This window comes from Notothenia rossii (genome assembly GCF_949606895.1).
Source record: "Notothenia rossii genome assembly, chromosome: 7".
In the NCBI taxonomy this organism is placed as follows: Eukaryota; Metazoa; Chordata; class Actinopteri; order Perciformes; family Nototheniidae; genus Notothenia; species Notothenia rossii.
Window position 1 is genome coordinate 72,065,923 of NC_136905.1, and position 17,699 is coordinate 72,083,621.

The following is a 17,699-nucleotide window of genomic DNA, read 5'->3' on the forward strand; positions in this document are numbered from 1 at the left end:
TGTCACTATCGCTCTAACTTGATCTCTCTCTCTGCCTAACTCGCCCTCGCTAGTCTGAAACGGGACCTGAAATGACCAGCACACGTTCCCACTGGGGGGCTAAGACCGATTCATGTGGGAGCTGCTGCAGAGTTTCGCAATTCTTGTCTTAACATGTCCAGGCAGATGAAAGGGGGAATAGTGCAAACTGATGGCACAGACCAGTGCTGCATTTTCATTCCTTTGAAAAATGAGAGTGTGATGCCAGGATTCACCAGGGGGTCTTACAAAGCCAAGGCAATAATGAAGAGGAGAGTAGGGTAGGGGGGGGGGGGGGGGGGATGTGTAGTTGCAGATTGGGGAGATGGGGTTGCATAAGGAAAACGAGGACGGATGAAATACAAAATAAACAGCTTTCCCGCTCAGCTGTGGATGACCTCAAATTACGAAATTTGGACGGTTTTTCTAATGTTAACATCCTTTGAGTTTCCTTGATTTATATCGTAATCCTTAAACGAATCATGAAATCTTCTAAAATAGCTGTTAAACCAATCGAAATCAAACCAATGGAAAGCAGCTGGATTCGCTGTAAATCCCCCTAATTTACGAGGAGAATTCTCTCTTCACGTAAAAAACACTTGAAACACACCTTTTTTGTTCCACCACCCACACGCTCATGTTATTGCAAGCCTTATTTGATATACATTTGAACCATATTATTATCTCCTGCTTGTTAATATTGTTCAGTTGAGCAATTTGGGCAGCATTACGATTCTTTTTATTGGACTCTAAACAGCAAGCTAGACGTAGATACTTTACACATGACACAAAACCAACTAGGGAATATACAACAGGAAACATTTTTACACTGTTTTGTAGAGAAGAAAGCTGTTGTTTTGTTTTCTGAGTGTGTAAGTCTTAAACTAATAATACAAATAAGAAACACATGACATCACGCTTTTCAGTCATGTGTTGATGCCTGGATTTGAAGTGGTAAAACATGTGGGGAAAACATGTATTTGAAGAGATCTAGTTGCATCCTCTTACTCAAGCACAGTATTGATCTCTGTTTAAGTTTTTAGCAAGTGTTTAGGCAAGTGTAATATAGATATGCATGTGGTCAAATAAATATATATACACCACAATCTTAAAATAATGTATTTAAAAACGGATTTAATAAAAGATTGAATGAAGAGCCAAGAGTAAAAGTACACTTAGAGCATGTTTAGTGGTGAAACAAATAATGTTTCAATCATCTTGAACTGGAAATATTATAAGACTCAAGCTTACTGATCTCTTTCATCTGTAATTACATAAGTCAGGCCAGATTCCTAGAATTTCTTGTTTTTGGATTGGAATTTGGGGAATTCAAAATGTTTTTAAATGAAAGACAAAAAAGGTTTATTAAGATCTTTATAACAATTCCGTAGGTTTTGTAAGAAATGCAATATATATGATAGCCGCGTTTCATATATGAGTTTTTTTCTACAATTTATTTTCCTTTGGGTTGTGGACTCTTGGTTGATAACACACCATTTAAAGATATCCTCTTTCACTCCACAAGATTACAACTGATAATAATGCCATTTCTTCTACATTTGACCTGATAAACGATTAATGAATCAATTGAGAATAATTGAAAAACAATTGGATTTCAGTTAATGAACAAAGCCATGATTTTTCAAACTGCTCATCGAAGACAAACCCACACAACTAATCCCGTTTTACAGAGCATCTTAATTAAAGTTGTATCCGTTTGTTAACTTGCTCTGCCCTCCGCTCGCCTGAAGATCTCAGCCTTCAGTGTTTGCTTCACCTTCCTCTCCAGCATCACAAATGCTGCCAGTTGAAGTTTATCCCACTGCTTTAGCGGCATCCCGCAGAGACAACTCAGGGCAGAAAACACATCCTATTAAACACTGTTGAGTGCACAACAACCTCTTAAGGACAGCAGAGCTTTGATTCACCTCCTAGGGATTTTGTTTTTGATAAACTCCTAAACCGCACATTAACCATTTTGAACATGCAGAAAAAAGGTTTGCAAAAGAAGCGCACCTTGCTTCTGGCCGGTTAATATTATTAGCAAACAAACCAGGATAGATGTATTTCGACTTCACTGATGCCGCAGTGTTCCTGCAAACAGTTATTTATAAACCATTTGCACTCCAGTAGAATATCTTAAATGAACACACAGTCAAGGTTTGATAATATCTACGTGTGTGTGTGTGTGTGTGTGTGTGTGTGTGTGTGTGTGTGTGTGTGTGTGTGTGTGTGTGTGTGTGTGTGTGTGTGTGTGTGTGTGTGTGTGTGTGTGTGTGTGTGTGTGTGTGTGTGTGTGTGTGTGTGTGTGTGTGTGTGTGTGTGTGTGTGTGTGTGTGTGTGTGTGTGTGTGTGTGTGTGTGTCAGTCAGAGATTTTCTCACCCACCCTGTCTTGCCACCATCTGTCCTGAGGCCTGGCATCAATGTGTGTACAGACGGGCACTCGCTAATAAGCTCAAACAGGCAGCAGTGGAGATGCCACATGAGGACATGCTCCTCATCATCATTACGTAGAGAGTGCAAATAAGGCCAAGACAACCAGAGTCATGAAACTGTGTCTCGACTTGCCATGAACACCAAAACCGCTGAGAGAATATCTCACCATATAAATAGCAAAACAAAAGCAATTGCACTACAGGTTTGAAGAGAGCTGTAGTCCAAGATCATTTGCATATAGTGTAATCCAAAGGTACACTTTTTGTCATTGTTTCTGCTTTCTCTGTATATAGTTTACCCATAGAGGAAAGACAATCATCCATTTTATCGGCTTTAATATAAATATTTGTTTTAATATTTACCTAAAGAGATACACATTTGAGGTATTGTTGAGAACAAAAGGTTATCTGTGTCTTGAGCAACATTGTTAGGAAAAGGGATTACACACACACACACACACACACACACACACACACACACACACACACACACACACACACACACACACACACACACACACACACACACACACACACACACACACACACACACACACACACACACACACACACACACACACACACACAAAATAAACACACACACGTACACACACACACACACAAAGGATCTAGGCCAATCCAAAATATCTAACTCTCCGTCCTGCTCTACCTGCAAGCCTTTTTTCACGGCAGACATTTTCACTAGTTGTAGCTGAAAAGGCATGTGTGTCACTGACAACACTACCAACAGCATGTTTCTTTCAAGTGTCACAGTGACATGGCATTTAGCTGCATGCTTGCTCTCTTGTGCCTCTTGCAGGCAACAATGTGAATATTAACCATGTGGTACACAACGATATACATTTTGTGCTGCCAATATAGAAGGTGTACAGACGGACTAGTTTTAGCTATCTAGCAATGTAGCCTGCACCCCAACCATGTGTGTTAACTCCAGAGTTGGCTCTTTCTGTTATTCTCTTCCAGTTCCTCAATTCTTTCATTTATCTCTGTACGAGAAAGATTTATGAAGCAAACAATTAATTGAAACTGATTTCAGTTATAACGTGGTGCGCGGCGAGGCTAAATACAAATTATTAATGGTTCTGCGCTGGCATTGGGGGCTTGAAAATATGTATATATATATATGTTGTATTATCTGCCAAAGGTGGACCCTGCAGAAAAGACCTGGAGAAAGTCTATTAGTGCCCACTTATGTCTTTGTTCATGACTTTGTATTCCAATAAACCCACTCTAATATGTAGGCAGTTTCTTTCTTTAGCTTTTTTGTGTCTTTTTAACATTTTAATCATTCTTTTGTTCCCTGAAAAAGTATTTTATTACATTGTTTATACGAGGAAATCTTACCTACTGTACAACTGATCAGGTGTCAGTGTTTCTTTGAGATTTGGCTCAGACAGGTGTTCTTTTGTTTAGTAGCAGACAGGCAAACAGTCATCTTTCACGATGTCTATATCTGTAACATTACCATTCAGCCTAAAGCTGCTGTAGAGACATCACAATGCCATCAAAGTCACTAATGGTATAACATTACAATATCATTGACACTCAGAAAACAAGAAGGTGACAAACCATCTCCCTCTATCAGCCCACAATAAATGGTTTAAAGACAACATTTATACATTTCTAAATCCTTTTATCTCCTTTTAATATTCTATTTTTTTTAAATAGCTCTCTAAAGACTAGGTTAGTTTAATAGGTTGACACACTGCTGCTCCCCACTGGGATTGTTAATATGAACAGGTTGTTCTTGTTTGAAGAAATGTCCAGACTAAGATGATTATTTGAATCGCCTTGTGAATGATGTGACTAGCAAGATGAAACGGATTATTATAACATTTTAGCCCGCTCCTCATTGGCTCACCAGTTGCTGAGATACAAACAGCCCACAGGGCAGGCAACAGCAGTTCATTCAAGTTGAGCGTGAACACTAGTGCTCTTTGATTTAGACGGGGTCGTGGAGGGTGAAGCGGATAGGAGAGCGCAACAGATATCAGTGACTTGAAAGAGAAGAAGCCAGCATCGAAAACTTATCATAAATCTGTTTTGTGATTCAGTCTTTATGATATTTCATCAGTTGCGGTTTCTGGAGCCCCGCCAGCACAATAAGTAAGCAGCAGTAAAAGGACTGTTTCCCAGATCTGCATTGTCCTCAGCTGAACCGGCAGCAGCTGCCAAGAATCCGGCAACGTTTATAGGAGGTAAAAGGCATCTCTGGTTTTCTACCGAAAACAACCAAAACGTAATTCCCCAAAGCAAATCTAGGCACAGCAGGTGAGCCTTTTTCCCCCCTCATGAAAACACTTCTGTTCTCTCGCTTTGAGAAAGTAAGGATGGTTTAGATAATAATGTGTTAATACATTTCCAATGCGGGCAAGAAAGGAGGGGTGAGAGCGAGGGGGGCCTGCCTCAAAGGGAAAGAACTGAAGGACAAAAAGACGACAGATCCGTTAAAATGTCTACCAAAAAGGCACTGAGGAATCATGAGTCAGCTGCTGAACTCATTACAACTACAACAGTCATCTCTCTTTCTCTCCCTGTCTAAATGAGCAGCAGTCTGCCATCACTTACAGCAAATGATAGTGAATACCACAAGAAACATTTTTACCCCATTTGTTTTGTGTAAAGAAAACAATATGCTCATATTAAGTTTAGTCTGCCCCTGTATACACACTGGAACAACAAAAAGCTTGAACAATATTTGATTTGTATCGTATAAAATATTGCCAATAACACACTTCCATTTCTACTGATAATAATTTAAGAGTTTTTCAGTCAGTGGTATGGTCTAAAACGTCTGAAGATGGTCAAAAATGTCCATAATGAATTCCCAGAACCCAAAATGTTGACATCTTGAAAAGTATTTTCCAACCCAAATATATTGTACTTAATACTGAAATAGTAATAAAAAACGGATTGATAAATCAATACAATGTAACCAATGATGTTTTAATATAGTTACATTTATTCACAGCCGGATTTATCAATAATAACATTTACACAAAGTAATCCTACCATATTGGGTCTAATGTAATCCAGGTTTTGATCCAAATTGAACACACATTTTAACTGAATTTCTGGAAAGTTGGTTTGACTTTTTAAAAACCATTAATGCTATTATGAATTGAGATAGCAGATGGCGCTTATTCTCCAGTTGGGTGCCATTAAACCATTGCGGTTTAATTTAATAATGTGAGGAATATTATAGTAAATGTTTAGCTTGTTTCAGTGTAAGTGCATCCGTTGGGTTTATTATCTTGGCATATTCCCACCTCACTCTTCTTGTTTTGCTTTTGATTTATTGATAACAGTAACTTGGACCTCTCAAAATGCAGTGTTTCTACAGCCCTGACTCCACAACTCAAGGTATGAATTAAAAAAAAAATATTCATTATCAATAAGAAATAGATTTTTTTCAAATCTGAGTATAGAGCCTGAAATATGAGAAAACAATTGAAGGAAATAAGTTCAACAATTTTAAACAAAAACATTTGCTTCTTCTTTTTGATTATTTAATAACAATATGTTGTTATGGAAACTTTATGGACTCCACTTGTGTGTTTAATTTTAGGCTAATAAACCGAGACGACAGTGCGCTGCAGACAACAGACTTCTTCCCTCCATGTCTGGTTTTCGGCCACCCAGCTGTCAAATATGACATGGATTTACTGTAACAGGAGATTACGGTTTAACCAATATACCATGCGCTCACTAGTGCTCACTATAGGCTTGGAATGCTTTTGTTGAATAATCACACCAGACCAGTGAATGGCATTTGGCCAGTCAGGGCTAATATGTGTGTCCAGATGTTGAATCCCTGTGAAGCATACAGACGCTGAACAAATCACTCTCTAGTACACAAGACCCGACACACACTCATTAACATTAATCAGTGTGTGGACATGCATGAAATGAGGATATAAGGGATCCCTACAGTATCTCTCATCATGTAATATAGCTGTGTAATCCTTGCCGAACCAGAGAAGATTTTAGACACTAGCTTAAAAAATAAAACAAGTTGCCAATTCAACTGGGGAGCTATATTCTTAAAATGTTTCCTTCTCTATTTAGCTTTAGAAAACAATATTTGGCACAGTAGAAATGAACTAATATACACATTTCTTATACACCCAATTATATCAATACTAAATGAATACATACATTTAAAAGATATATCTAATAAAGGTGGCCTAAACAACTCACCAAACGTTCACCTATCGGCAGCATTGTTTTTTACCTGTAGGTCATTGGGCAACCAGCATTTAGCAGGAAAACCAGCCTATTAAAGAGCTTGAAAATGTTTATGGTGGATTGTTTACTGGAGTAAAAAAGATGCATAACAAAGAGACATAACCAAAGATGATGCTATGTGTAAGGAAGTACAAATTATATGAATTAAGATTAGCACAGATATGATATCTAAAAAAGATCAGCTGATTGTGTGTGTGATCACCACATTCAATTAAGAGCCAGATATAAACACGACACAACAATGACCCGGTCTCTTACCTATCTAGTCCACCCCAGTTTGAGATGTATGCAGACTTAAATTAGAGCAAGTCTTTCATTTGTGCAAAGTTTAGATTTGACCCGACAGAGCTGAGAAAGGGAGGTATGCTGAACAACACATCTGTTATCTTTAGTCAGGCGTTAACAGTCCACAATACTGTGGGCTTATGGTCTTAAAGTCCTCTTATTTAGTTATTAGTTGTAATACTTAAAATATTCTCATTTTATCTTTGATCTTCTAGACTCCCTGTTGTTGGAATTCACAACAACCAGCCGAACTGTGCAGCGGACTTCAGGCAATAATGTGTGGAAGGTTTTCTGTGCAGTAGTGCTGTGAGAAGATGCTTTTAGCCCCTCTCTTCGCTTTTCCTTTGGAAAGCAGTTTGTGGCCTTGTTATGCATGAAGCTAATGAAGTTGTTTATTTCTGTGGGTGGATTCTCACGGGTGTTTTGAATATCGTCCTTCGGCACCCTGGTGAGAGTAAAACTTTTAAAGTGTTTGTTGCAGTTGCCTTTAATAGGTTTCTCTGTAATAAGTCGTTTTACTTTTCTATAGTTTGTGAAACTATGTATTGCGTATAACAGTCAGCTGAGTTCATTGGAGAACAATCTGTGTTCAGCCGAATAACCACAGGTTTAATATTACAGAATTCGTTATTAATCTCTACTACGACTGCCGAATTTGTCATGTGTTTGGCTTGTGCATTTATTTTTTCTTGACAAACATGAGAGCAGCCATCTGCATGCTGTGAATTTCTCTGTGATAGCTTAATAAGAAGCTACAGACTGAAGTGCTTTAACTCTTACCGTGTGCTCGAGACCTCATTTCTCCAGATCCTGTCTTAACTCTGCGGTTATGTTATAAATTTTAATCATTTCGGGCTTCATGCTTGACTTTTTTGCTAAGGCTTTTAACAAGGCATTTAATCCAGCCTCCACTGTACCGTGCCGTTTGGGACCAGCAGGGAGTGTGAAGACTATGAAGCTCAGGCTATCTTCCAGGAAGCGACTGCTGCATTACTTGAAATCTGTTATTTTCATTTGAAATTATGACAGTGACACAAAATTATTACACCTAAAAATGAAGTAGATATAGTCAACTACAGAGAAAATCCGTGTGAAAATGTGGCATCCATTCATGAATCTATTTGTGCTGTTTTGAGTCAGAAATCTTCAATTTTTTGTATATTACTTTATTACAGAGCAAGTTCTGGGTGGCTGATGAGCTGACATTTTCTATCCATAACTTGTTTTGCATTTAAACATAACCAATTACACATTTCAAGTTGAGTAGTAGATCATATTTGTCAGACAGCTTTACAGCTATATTTAATTGATGGTCTCGAAAGGCCGATACATGTAGCTCAATCAGTTAGCCCTGTTTTTTCAGATGATCTGTAGTGAAGCTGCTATAAGCCATAAGGCTGCACAGATAGCTGACAACATCAGATCAGGGTTCAAGAGCATACTGTTTGAAATGTGATACCTTGTCCGGACAATTGCTGGTCGGGGAAACATTAAATTTATTGGGCAAACTGTCACGCAGTGCAGGTAGATCTTTTTGGTTTTTGGACGCTTTGATTACTACTTTGAGAACAATTAGGGTTTTTATAGAAGTTTACTGTTGAAATGCTTCCCAGGAACCAGCATCCCCCGACAGACTCCCTGTTAATGTGTCCTGTGTTTAATGTTACTACAGACTGTTGTTACATTAGTTGAAACAGTATAGCATCTGAGGAAGAGGATTATGTTCACATGAAACACAAAATTCACATTTTCTCATGCTCTCGTATTCTTACTTTAAATGTCACTTCTGAAATGTACTCAATATTGTGACCTTCTAAAAATATTGAGACCCTTTTTTCAAAGAATTCAGGATTTGTGATAAGGATCAGAATGAATCACTTCACATAATTCTCACTGCTTTATATGTTCAATTCTTAATTATTCTGAAATTAAAGATGTGCCATATTAATATTCACCTCTGAATGTGAGTGTATTGATGATGTATTGATGATATCTATTTGATGAGTTAACACCGGTCGACATGGACAATATGACTTTTGCTCAAGGACAAACAGTCCATTTTCTGTTAGTATATCATGCAGTGTAATTGTACAAGCTGTCCTTAAAGTGGAGTAGCTAGTCAGCATCTGCCAAAATGTGCTCCAGGAAACTTCCATTGACGTTGCAGTGGAAACGTCTGCAGCAGCACCCACTTTACACCAATAATTTTCTCGATCATTTAAACGATTTCACTGTATATCCCTTATGAGTATTTAGTTGAAAACGTTAAGTCGGATGATAAAATATCATGAGCGAACATCGCACCGCTGTGCCGCACCCTTGGACCTTGGCTGTGGCTCAAAGCTGTGGAGTTGACAGAAGGTAATCCCCACCATGTGAGGCCTCGGCCCCAGTTTGGAGGCGGGGTGTGATTCATTCAAATCTTCCGGTGCTATAAAAAGAGGGGAAGTTGCAAGTAACCCAACTTCAATCCACAAGATCGTGGCACAGCTCAATACCATCCGGGTAGTAATTCCAAGTGATAATGAATACTATTAAATCTATTAAAAATGCAATAGTCTGTCTCGTCTTGCTGCCCCGTTTTCTAATGGCAGCAGTCATGTTTTGGCTGCTTGACTTTTTATGCATCAGGAAAAGGGTTTTCTTAAGGATGAAAGAGCAGGAGGGCGATGCCATCGATCCTCCATTGTGCATATCGGACTCGAACCGTCTCTTCAGCATGGAGTCACTCAAAGCAGTGTGGCACGGCCATAAACTGGACTTCCTGAAGGCAGCGCATCTCGGGCACGGAGCGCCTAACAGCGAAGTTGTTCAGCTGGGGGATCAGCAGCGCAGCCGCATCCTCGATTACGCAAAAGACAAGAGACCGCTCATCCTCAACTTTGGGAGCTGCACCTGACCGCCGTTCATGGCGCGTCTCAAGGCTTTCCAGGGAGTCGTGCAGCAGAACGCAGACATAGCAGACTCTGTAGTTGTTTACATCGAGGAAGCGCACCCCTCGGACGGCTGGGTGAGCACTGACGCGCCCTATCAGATCCCCAAACACCGGTGTCTGGAGGACCGTTTGAACGCGGCTCAGCTGATGCACCTGGAGATGCCCGGCTGCCCGGTGGTGGTCGACAGTATGGAAAACTCCTCCAACGCTGCGTACGGAGCTTATTTCGACAGACTTTATATTCTGCAGGAGGGAAAGATAGTCTACCAAGGTGGCAGAGGACCTGAGGGCTATCGAATCACAGAGCTCAGAGACTGGCTGGATCAATACAGGGAAACGCTGGGAAAATCCAATAATCTAGTTATTAATGTGTAGATTAATTCTCATCTTTGTAGAGCTGTGACGAAAACAAAAAATGCTGCATTTATTCAGTATTATAACTCTTATTAGATAAATTTTTCTCCGCCAATAATGGTGTAAGTGTATTTATTTTTGATATGGTTGGATCGAAGTTATGTGTTCAACATAGCAGAGAGTCGGTGATTTCATATCATATTGGACATCTAGACATCCTGTTAGGAACAACCTACAAAAAGGTTAGTTTTTTTTTTTAACTAAGTCCGTGAACAAAAGTAGGTATGTTGTGTCAAAAGTTTGTATTTCTTTTCCTCGTCTAAATGCGCATTTGTTGAACCAGCAGGATGAGATGTGCGCATCACTGTGCTCCTCAGTATTTAGTGAAGGTCGGTTTTTAAACGGTCTAAAACCAGAGAACCGATACTGATGTTTTTTCATACTGGAGATCATCGTGAAGGTGCAGCTCTCTGCCCTGCATGGCGCGACTACTTTGTACATATTGTTCCGTTTTATGGATATATTTTTCATACAATAAAATTATTTGATCTACTTATTTCAAACTGAATACTTTAGTTTTGTTAGTCGAATCATTTTTGTTTGCATGCAACATGAACGAGTTGTGTCTTTTCCCTTTATTCTCTTTTTGCAATAATGTCATGCTGTGCATAGATTTTACTGTAATTTGTTTTTTATATTAAGTAAACAAAAGAATGAATGTTCAATTTCCTGCACAATAAAACACGACAGGCCTCTCATGAATTCCTCCAGAAATCTCCTCTCTGAAGGGAAGCCCCTGAAATTGGTGTGGAGAAGCAGAAGATATCAAATCACTTGAAAAATGATAAGATTTGCTGAAAGCTACAAACATAAAAACTTCATTTACAGTATAGCTTTATTTTAATGTTAATTCTTTGTGATTCACATTTTAAACCAGTTTATTTTCAAATTAAAGAGCAACACAAATCTTAAAATGTAAAATCTGATTTGAGAACAATTTTTTTGGCTGAGCCTTTATTTTCAACTTTTCTGAATTACCTGTCGTTCTCACATGCTCAAGTTCTTCTTAAATCAACTATGTCCTGCAAACACTTTCTCTCTGTAGTTAGGATCAAAGTATCAGATGTGTCCTTGGCAGACAGGCTTCTTTAAACTGTATCGGCAGTGACTATGGTCCACAGCCTCTCTTTGTTATCCGCAGCCCCTTCCTAAGCCTTTGACCCCTAACAAATAAGTGAGGATAATCACCCTTGATCCTATTATGACGAATTATATATCCACCTGTAAGGGTCTAAACGCATAAATGTTTTCAGAGATTAGCACACCAATCCCAGAGCAGAAAAACAGTGATAGGAGTAATTGCAGTTAACTGTGTCAGCGCACGTATAGGCACTGACATATCTCTAAGTAGTAAGGTAATGATGCCTTATTGTTCTTATAAGCCTTCAGAATTAAACATAGAAATACAACGAAAACCACCATGTTGCCAAATGTGCAATAGGTGTATGCGTTTTTTGTTTACCTGGAAATAGAATTTCATTTAGTTTGGTAGTACTCTCCATCAAAAACTGAAGGAAAATCCCCTCAGAGGCTTCAGATATGAGTCACGACGCAATAAGACACAAGGGTGGGGGTGGGGGGGTAGTGCCTTAGACACAGATGACCCAGGAAACAAGATGATAACGCTGACACAACCTGTATGCGGAGCAATATCTTGTCAGATGCTTTAGTTCTCCTTGTCTCCAGCTTTCACTGACGCCATTATTCATGGTTAACTTTGGAATATAAAGCCAAGTCACAACTGGGCTTTAAATCACTGCAAACGCATCACAACAAGGTTTTAAAAAGGGACTACAAGGATGCTCATTGTAGTTAAAGTAGGTATTTTACCAGAAAACTGCCTCTAAATCAGGGCTTTACGACACATTTGAGTAATAGCTAAAAATATCCCTTTGATGTTTTATAATAAGTGGTTTTAACAAAGTTGAATGAAATGAAAGAAAGCCTTTGTTACGGGTCAGGAAAACAAGATCTGTGTTTTTCTTCAGATCCGTGGCAGTGAAAACATTCCAGTTTGTCGCAGTCCCTGGCTTGTTTGTGTGGTCCCATCAGTAACACATCACAGCTTCTGCAGCCAATTCACATCCACACTATGTCCTCGACACATTATGTCGACACATGAAGAGATGTGTTGATGGATAACGGAGCAACAAGCAGGAACAAGTCAACAGGTTTCCTGGTACTTTGGTTGGGGATACAGACGTTTCCAGTACCTGCATCTAAAAATATGCTGCTTTTCTCTTAATATATTCATTATATTTTGTAGTCTTGGTTAAACAAAACCAGCAGTTTGGCAACCTCGCCTTCAGGTCAGTGAAATTGTAACAGGCGTTTTCATGTTTTTTATGACAGTTACATGTTAAAGATATACAATACATTGGTTAGTTAGTTGCAGCTGTACACCGAATGATTGGGGAAAGAAAACGGAGAGAAATAAAGAAACACACTTCTATTTTTGCTTATTTGTCGTACCAATTAATAGATCATCTGTCCCCCTCTGGCTCCCAGAGATTTTTCCAACAAAACATTAAAGAGGCCCCTTCATTAGACTAATCATAGATCGATGATAGATGTGCAGTATACAATGGGATAACAAGTAGACATTACATCAGAACAAACTGCATTGCTGGTTTGACTTCAGGGGGGTTGAAGTGACTTTACTTTCCTGCTCATCTGGAATACATTAAACACACAAACATACATTATTCATTTAGAGCTGACAGTTGACTGAGGGGTATACCTGCCTAAATGAAACATATCTTGTGTTTCCAGAAACAACCCCCCACTGGAAATTCTTTGAATCTGGATTTCTTCAACGTTTTTCCACGGACGTTAAGTTGATCTTTCTGTGGAGATGAGGACGGGAACAAAGGGTTAAGGGTCTCAGGTTTTGGGGGAGATATTTCACTTTTATGTTCTGGATTGAATTATGACTCGAGGGGGAGCAGAATGGGTCTGTTGAGGTGGGTTTTTTGTAACTTTCTGGTCAGCTTTGAAGGAGAGGGCCCCTCACTCCCCAGGGTCCCCAAGGTCATAACTCCACAAATGAATGTCTGGTGGTGGGGAACCGGGGCCCCAGCACACTCAAATTCAGCATGTTAAGATTTAACCATCCTCCAAACAACAATCTTTATAATGGTATAGATAAGCTCATATTTAAAAACTCAAGAGGCCAGTTTTAGTTTCACTATGGATAGTTTTCCAGGAATGCAAACACTACTTGAGAACTGAAAGTGTTGTCATGAATGATAGGAACTTAATGGAGCCTTAGTCACAGCATTTGTCACAAGCATTGTCTCAATCCGCTGCTGTAAGAGTTGTACTAGTGCCAAGTTGCAACATCAATAAAAGATGGAGATCTATATACAATTCATGGTGGTTAAACGTTTTATTTTACTTGTAACTGCTGTAACATATTCAGATCCATTGGACAGTCAGGGGCTGGTAAGGACAGCTTTTATAGGTCAGGGACACAGTAACACAGCAGGCGTCTCCGAGACATTTTCCATTAAATGTAGGTCTGGAGTGAGAAAATGTTGCCTAAAGCGCAGAGGGAAAAATACAGATTGTTGCTAAGACGTTTTTTTTGGGTTCAAAGGTCTGTGATGTTGCTAGGAAAAAGAACAGTGAAATGGAAACCTGGGAAACATTGTCTGTAACATCAGCTGTTTTCACTGTTTTGTATTTTAAAATGGAATGTTTTTTCTTCAGCTGCTTGAGATATATGAGTGCATTTTAAATTCCAAATATGTCATATAGTCATTTTTGGTGTTGAATTACTTAATAATTACCTTATCGCAGTTAATGCAGCCCTTCACGCTGAACTCCTGTGTCTACAGCCATCCTTCGTCTGTATCCTTTTAGATGTATGACACCTTGTGGCCATACTCCAAGACTACATGATCTTTACACCAAAATGTAAGACATGCTCTGCAGTGCTCTCTGTTGGCCAATGTGCATTAATGGGAAAGCAAAACAACTGCTGACTCACTTTTACTGACTTCTGAATAAGCTAATTTCATAAAAGTTTTCCTGGTTCAATATTATTTGAAAGTTGAGAAACCATTAAGTAATGGCTTGAGAAAATAACTGCCAGAACACATTGTTATATACAAATCTAAATATTATTTAGGTCATATACTGAAAGAATATTCCATTTCTTAATGTTTATGTCGTAAAGACCTGGTTAGTTTGAAAAGGTTGCAGATCTTAAAAATGGGTTTTACACCAATAGAGTAAACGGCGATTGGAGTGGTATGATTTTTCCCAAACAATATTATATAGGGATGCATTAAATATTATATAATGAATACAAAATAAAAATTGATAAAGCAACGTAATTTGTAACAGTTTAATTCCATCCATCCATCCATCCATCCTTCCATCCATCTTCTCCCGCTTATCCGTGGTCGGGTCGCGGAGGTAGCAGTTCCAGCAGAGAGCCCCAAACTTTCTTTTCCCTGGCCACATCAACCAGCTCTGACTGGGGGATCCCAAGGTGCTCCCAGGCCAGCGAAGAGATATAATCCCTCCACCTGGTCCTAGGTCTACCCCTTGGTCTCTTCCCAGCTCGACGTGCCTGGAACACCTCCCTAGGGAGGCGCACAGGTGGCATCCTAACTAGGTGCCCGAACCACCTCAATTGGCTCCTTTTGACGCGAAGGAGGAGCGGTTCAACTCCGAGTCCCTCCTGGATGACTGAACTTCTCACCTTATCCCTAAGGGAGACGCCAGCCACCCTGTGGAGAAAACCCATCTCGGCCGCTTGTATCCGTTTAATTCTAAATGTATATATTCTTTCCAATAATTTATTTTTACATAAAATGCCTAAGAAACAACTGTGAGAATTTAACAAACCAACATACTGCCAAAACTCTCCAATAATCTGTTAAAATATTATTTGTATTTCTTAAGAGATTATGATTACTCACTTCTATGCAATATCATTGTTTTGTAAGCTATGAATGAGAAAAAGGTGGACCAATCTGACTTTAATTTTAGTGTCAGCTGCATTTCTAAATATATTGCTTATTTAAACTGCAGCTGAAGTCCTGGTGTCGTAGATAAGATGCACCACAAGGTGGAGGCAGTGACTGCTTTCTCTAGGTTTGGAGGGACAGAGGAGGAGAGCTGATAGAATCACTGTTGTCATCCAGTGGATGATAAGCAGTTGGCCCTGGGGAGTCTTTAGTTGCACATCCCAGAGCAGCAAAGCAGATCCTCCACTGATTTCAGAACAGGTATGTGGGGGGGGGGGGCATCGGATGGATCTCATGCTGTGAAACATCTGACATATATCCTTGCCAAGCATCTGACCTTCACTTAACCTCCTTGTTGTGTCAACAGAAAGTCAGAGAGATAGACTTGATATTAATCTGGTGATTTTCAAGACCTGAATAGGACAAAACAGACAAAATAAGATTATATATTTTATTAAAAGCAATGAACAGACAACAAAAACATATCCGGCCAAACCACAACAGCAAATAATCCCAGACTTGAACACATACTGATAAATATGCACAGTGACAATCACTGCCCCCTTATAGAAATGTCATCTAAAATGATTAAAATGTCATTACTGCACAATGTATTACACAACTTGAAATGTACCTCTATAGCAGTGGTTCTCAAACTTTTTCTGTCAGGCCCCCCCTTTGGAGGAAAAAATAAGTCGGGCCCCCCCAACACAAATAGTCAGGCTCAGTGGCGGCGCCAGATATTTATTTTGGGGTGCTGTGGGGTAGTTTGACGTTTCATAGAGGGTGCTCAAACATTTAGTGTTTCCCATTAATGTACCGGTCGCTACAGTGGAATTTTCTACTGCAACACTCCCCACGCATATACACAGTGTGACAGTTACAATGAAGGCTCGAGGCATATAGGTGTAATTATAAGTGATGTGTGGACCTCACATAGGGGGGGGGGGTCCGGGGGCATGCTCCCCCGGGAAGATTTATTTTTCAATATTTAAGTTAAAAGCATCAATCTGGTGCACTTTGAGAGCAACATGAAGAGATTTGTGGATACATCTCTCAACACCCAGATGAAACAGAACTGTAAACAGATTTACTTTTTCTTTATGGATGTTTTAAAAATCACCCTTTTAAACTTTATTCTTGTTTTACTGTCATATAGTATTTCATACCTGTTTTTCATTTATTCTCTTATTCTTTTATAACTATAATGATCATATAAACGTGTGCCTCGGAAATAATTGTTTACATTAATGGTGACCAAAACATTTGAGACCCACTGAGATAACACTGAGAGAGTCCTTTAGCTCACTGAGCCTCTCAGTCTGACAGGAAAGGACTCTCCTCCACTTTTTTGTTGAAAAAACTCCTTATATCCGTTAGCGTAGCTCGCTAGCACCAGAAGCTAACAACAACAATCTCCTGTACCGGTGCGCTCTCTCTCTCTCTCTCTCTCGCTCGCGCACACAAAATGGTTCGTTCCACACACACACACACACACACACACACACACACACACACACACACACACACACACACACACACACACACACACACACACACACACACACACACACACACACACACACACACAGCCGAGCTTTAATGAAACACAGAGACCCAGACGTAATAATACTGCATCATATTATTTTAAAATCAATCATTTTTCAATTTATGATTTCTTTTTTTTTAATCTTTTTTTTTTTTAAACAATTTTTCCTCCTGGTCTCTCGCGCCCCCCCCTGGCATGTCCCTGCGCCCCCCAGGGGTGGCGCGCCCCCCACTTTGAGAACCACTGCTCTATAAAGTGGTGAAGGGATGACGTATTTACCTGGAAATAAACTGCGCATAGGTTCCCTCGACAACAAAGCAATGGGATTTCTACATAGGATTTTGGAAAATAGCTCGAAATAAGGTCTGTGGAAAACGAACCTGTTAGATAAATGCACGTTTTGTTCAGCCGGATAATATCTACCCTACTTTTATAATTTTCGAATCATAAATCTAATTACCAGAAGCAAAATGCTAACGTTATAGTATAAAGGAACTACAGCAGGGTCGCTGCTTCAACGTCACGCTAACTTAAGATCGATATTCAAAAATACAGATTCAAAATTATACAAGTTGAAGCGTTTGTTTTAATAGTTTGCAGGAACTTGCTTTCAAGCAGAACAGGGAAAACAAACTCAGCGGGAATGTTTACTGTTCGGTGTAATGACGTAACGTCCTCGAGAACTTCTGTAGTCCTATTCAGCTAGATGTTAACAACCATCGTTTTCCAGACACGTAAACTCTTCAAAAATCACAAGGGGGGGTCACTGCTGATGTATTTAATGTCGTAGAACAAAACGTGATCCGTCTCTTAA

General features: G+C 39.5%; 2 protein-coding genes across 2 annotated transcripts in view; both read left to right on the forward strand.

Annotated features, from left to right (window-relative positions):
• begain (brain-enriched guanylate kinase-associated) overlaps nt 1-17,699 on the forward strand; it is a 106,749-nt gene that overhangs the window by 15,404 nt on the left and 73,646 nt on the right. The gene's annotated exons all lie outside the window — the stretch shown is intronic.
• Nucleotides 9,470-11,059, forward strand: dio3a (iodothyronine deiodinase 3a). The gene has a single exon (XM_079641301.1). It carries the CDS (start codon nt 9,533-9,535, stop codon nt 10,316-10,318), a length of 786 nt encoding a protein of 261 aa, XP_079497427.1. The 5' UTR covers nt 9,470-9,532; the 3' UTR covers nt 10,319-11,059.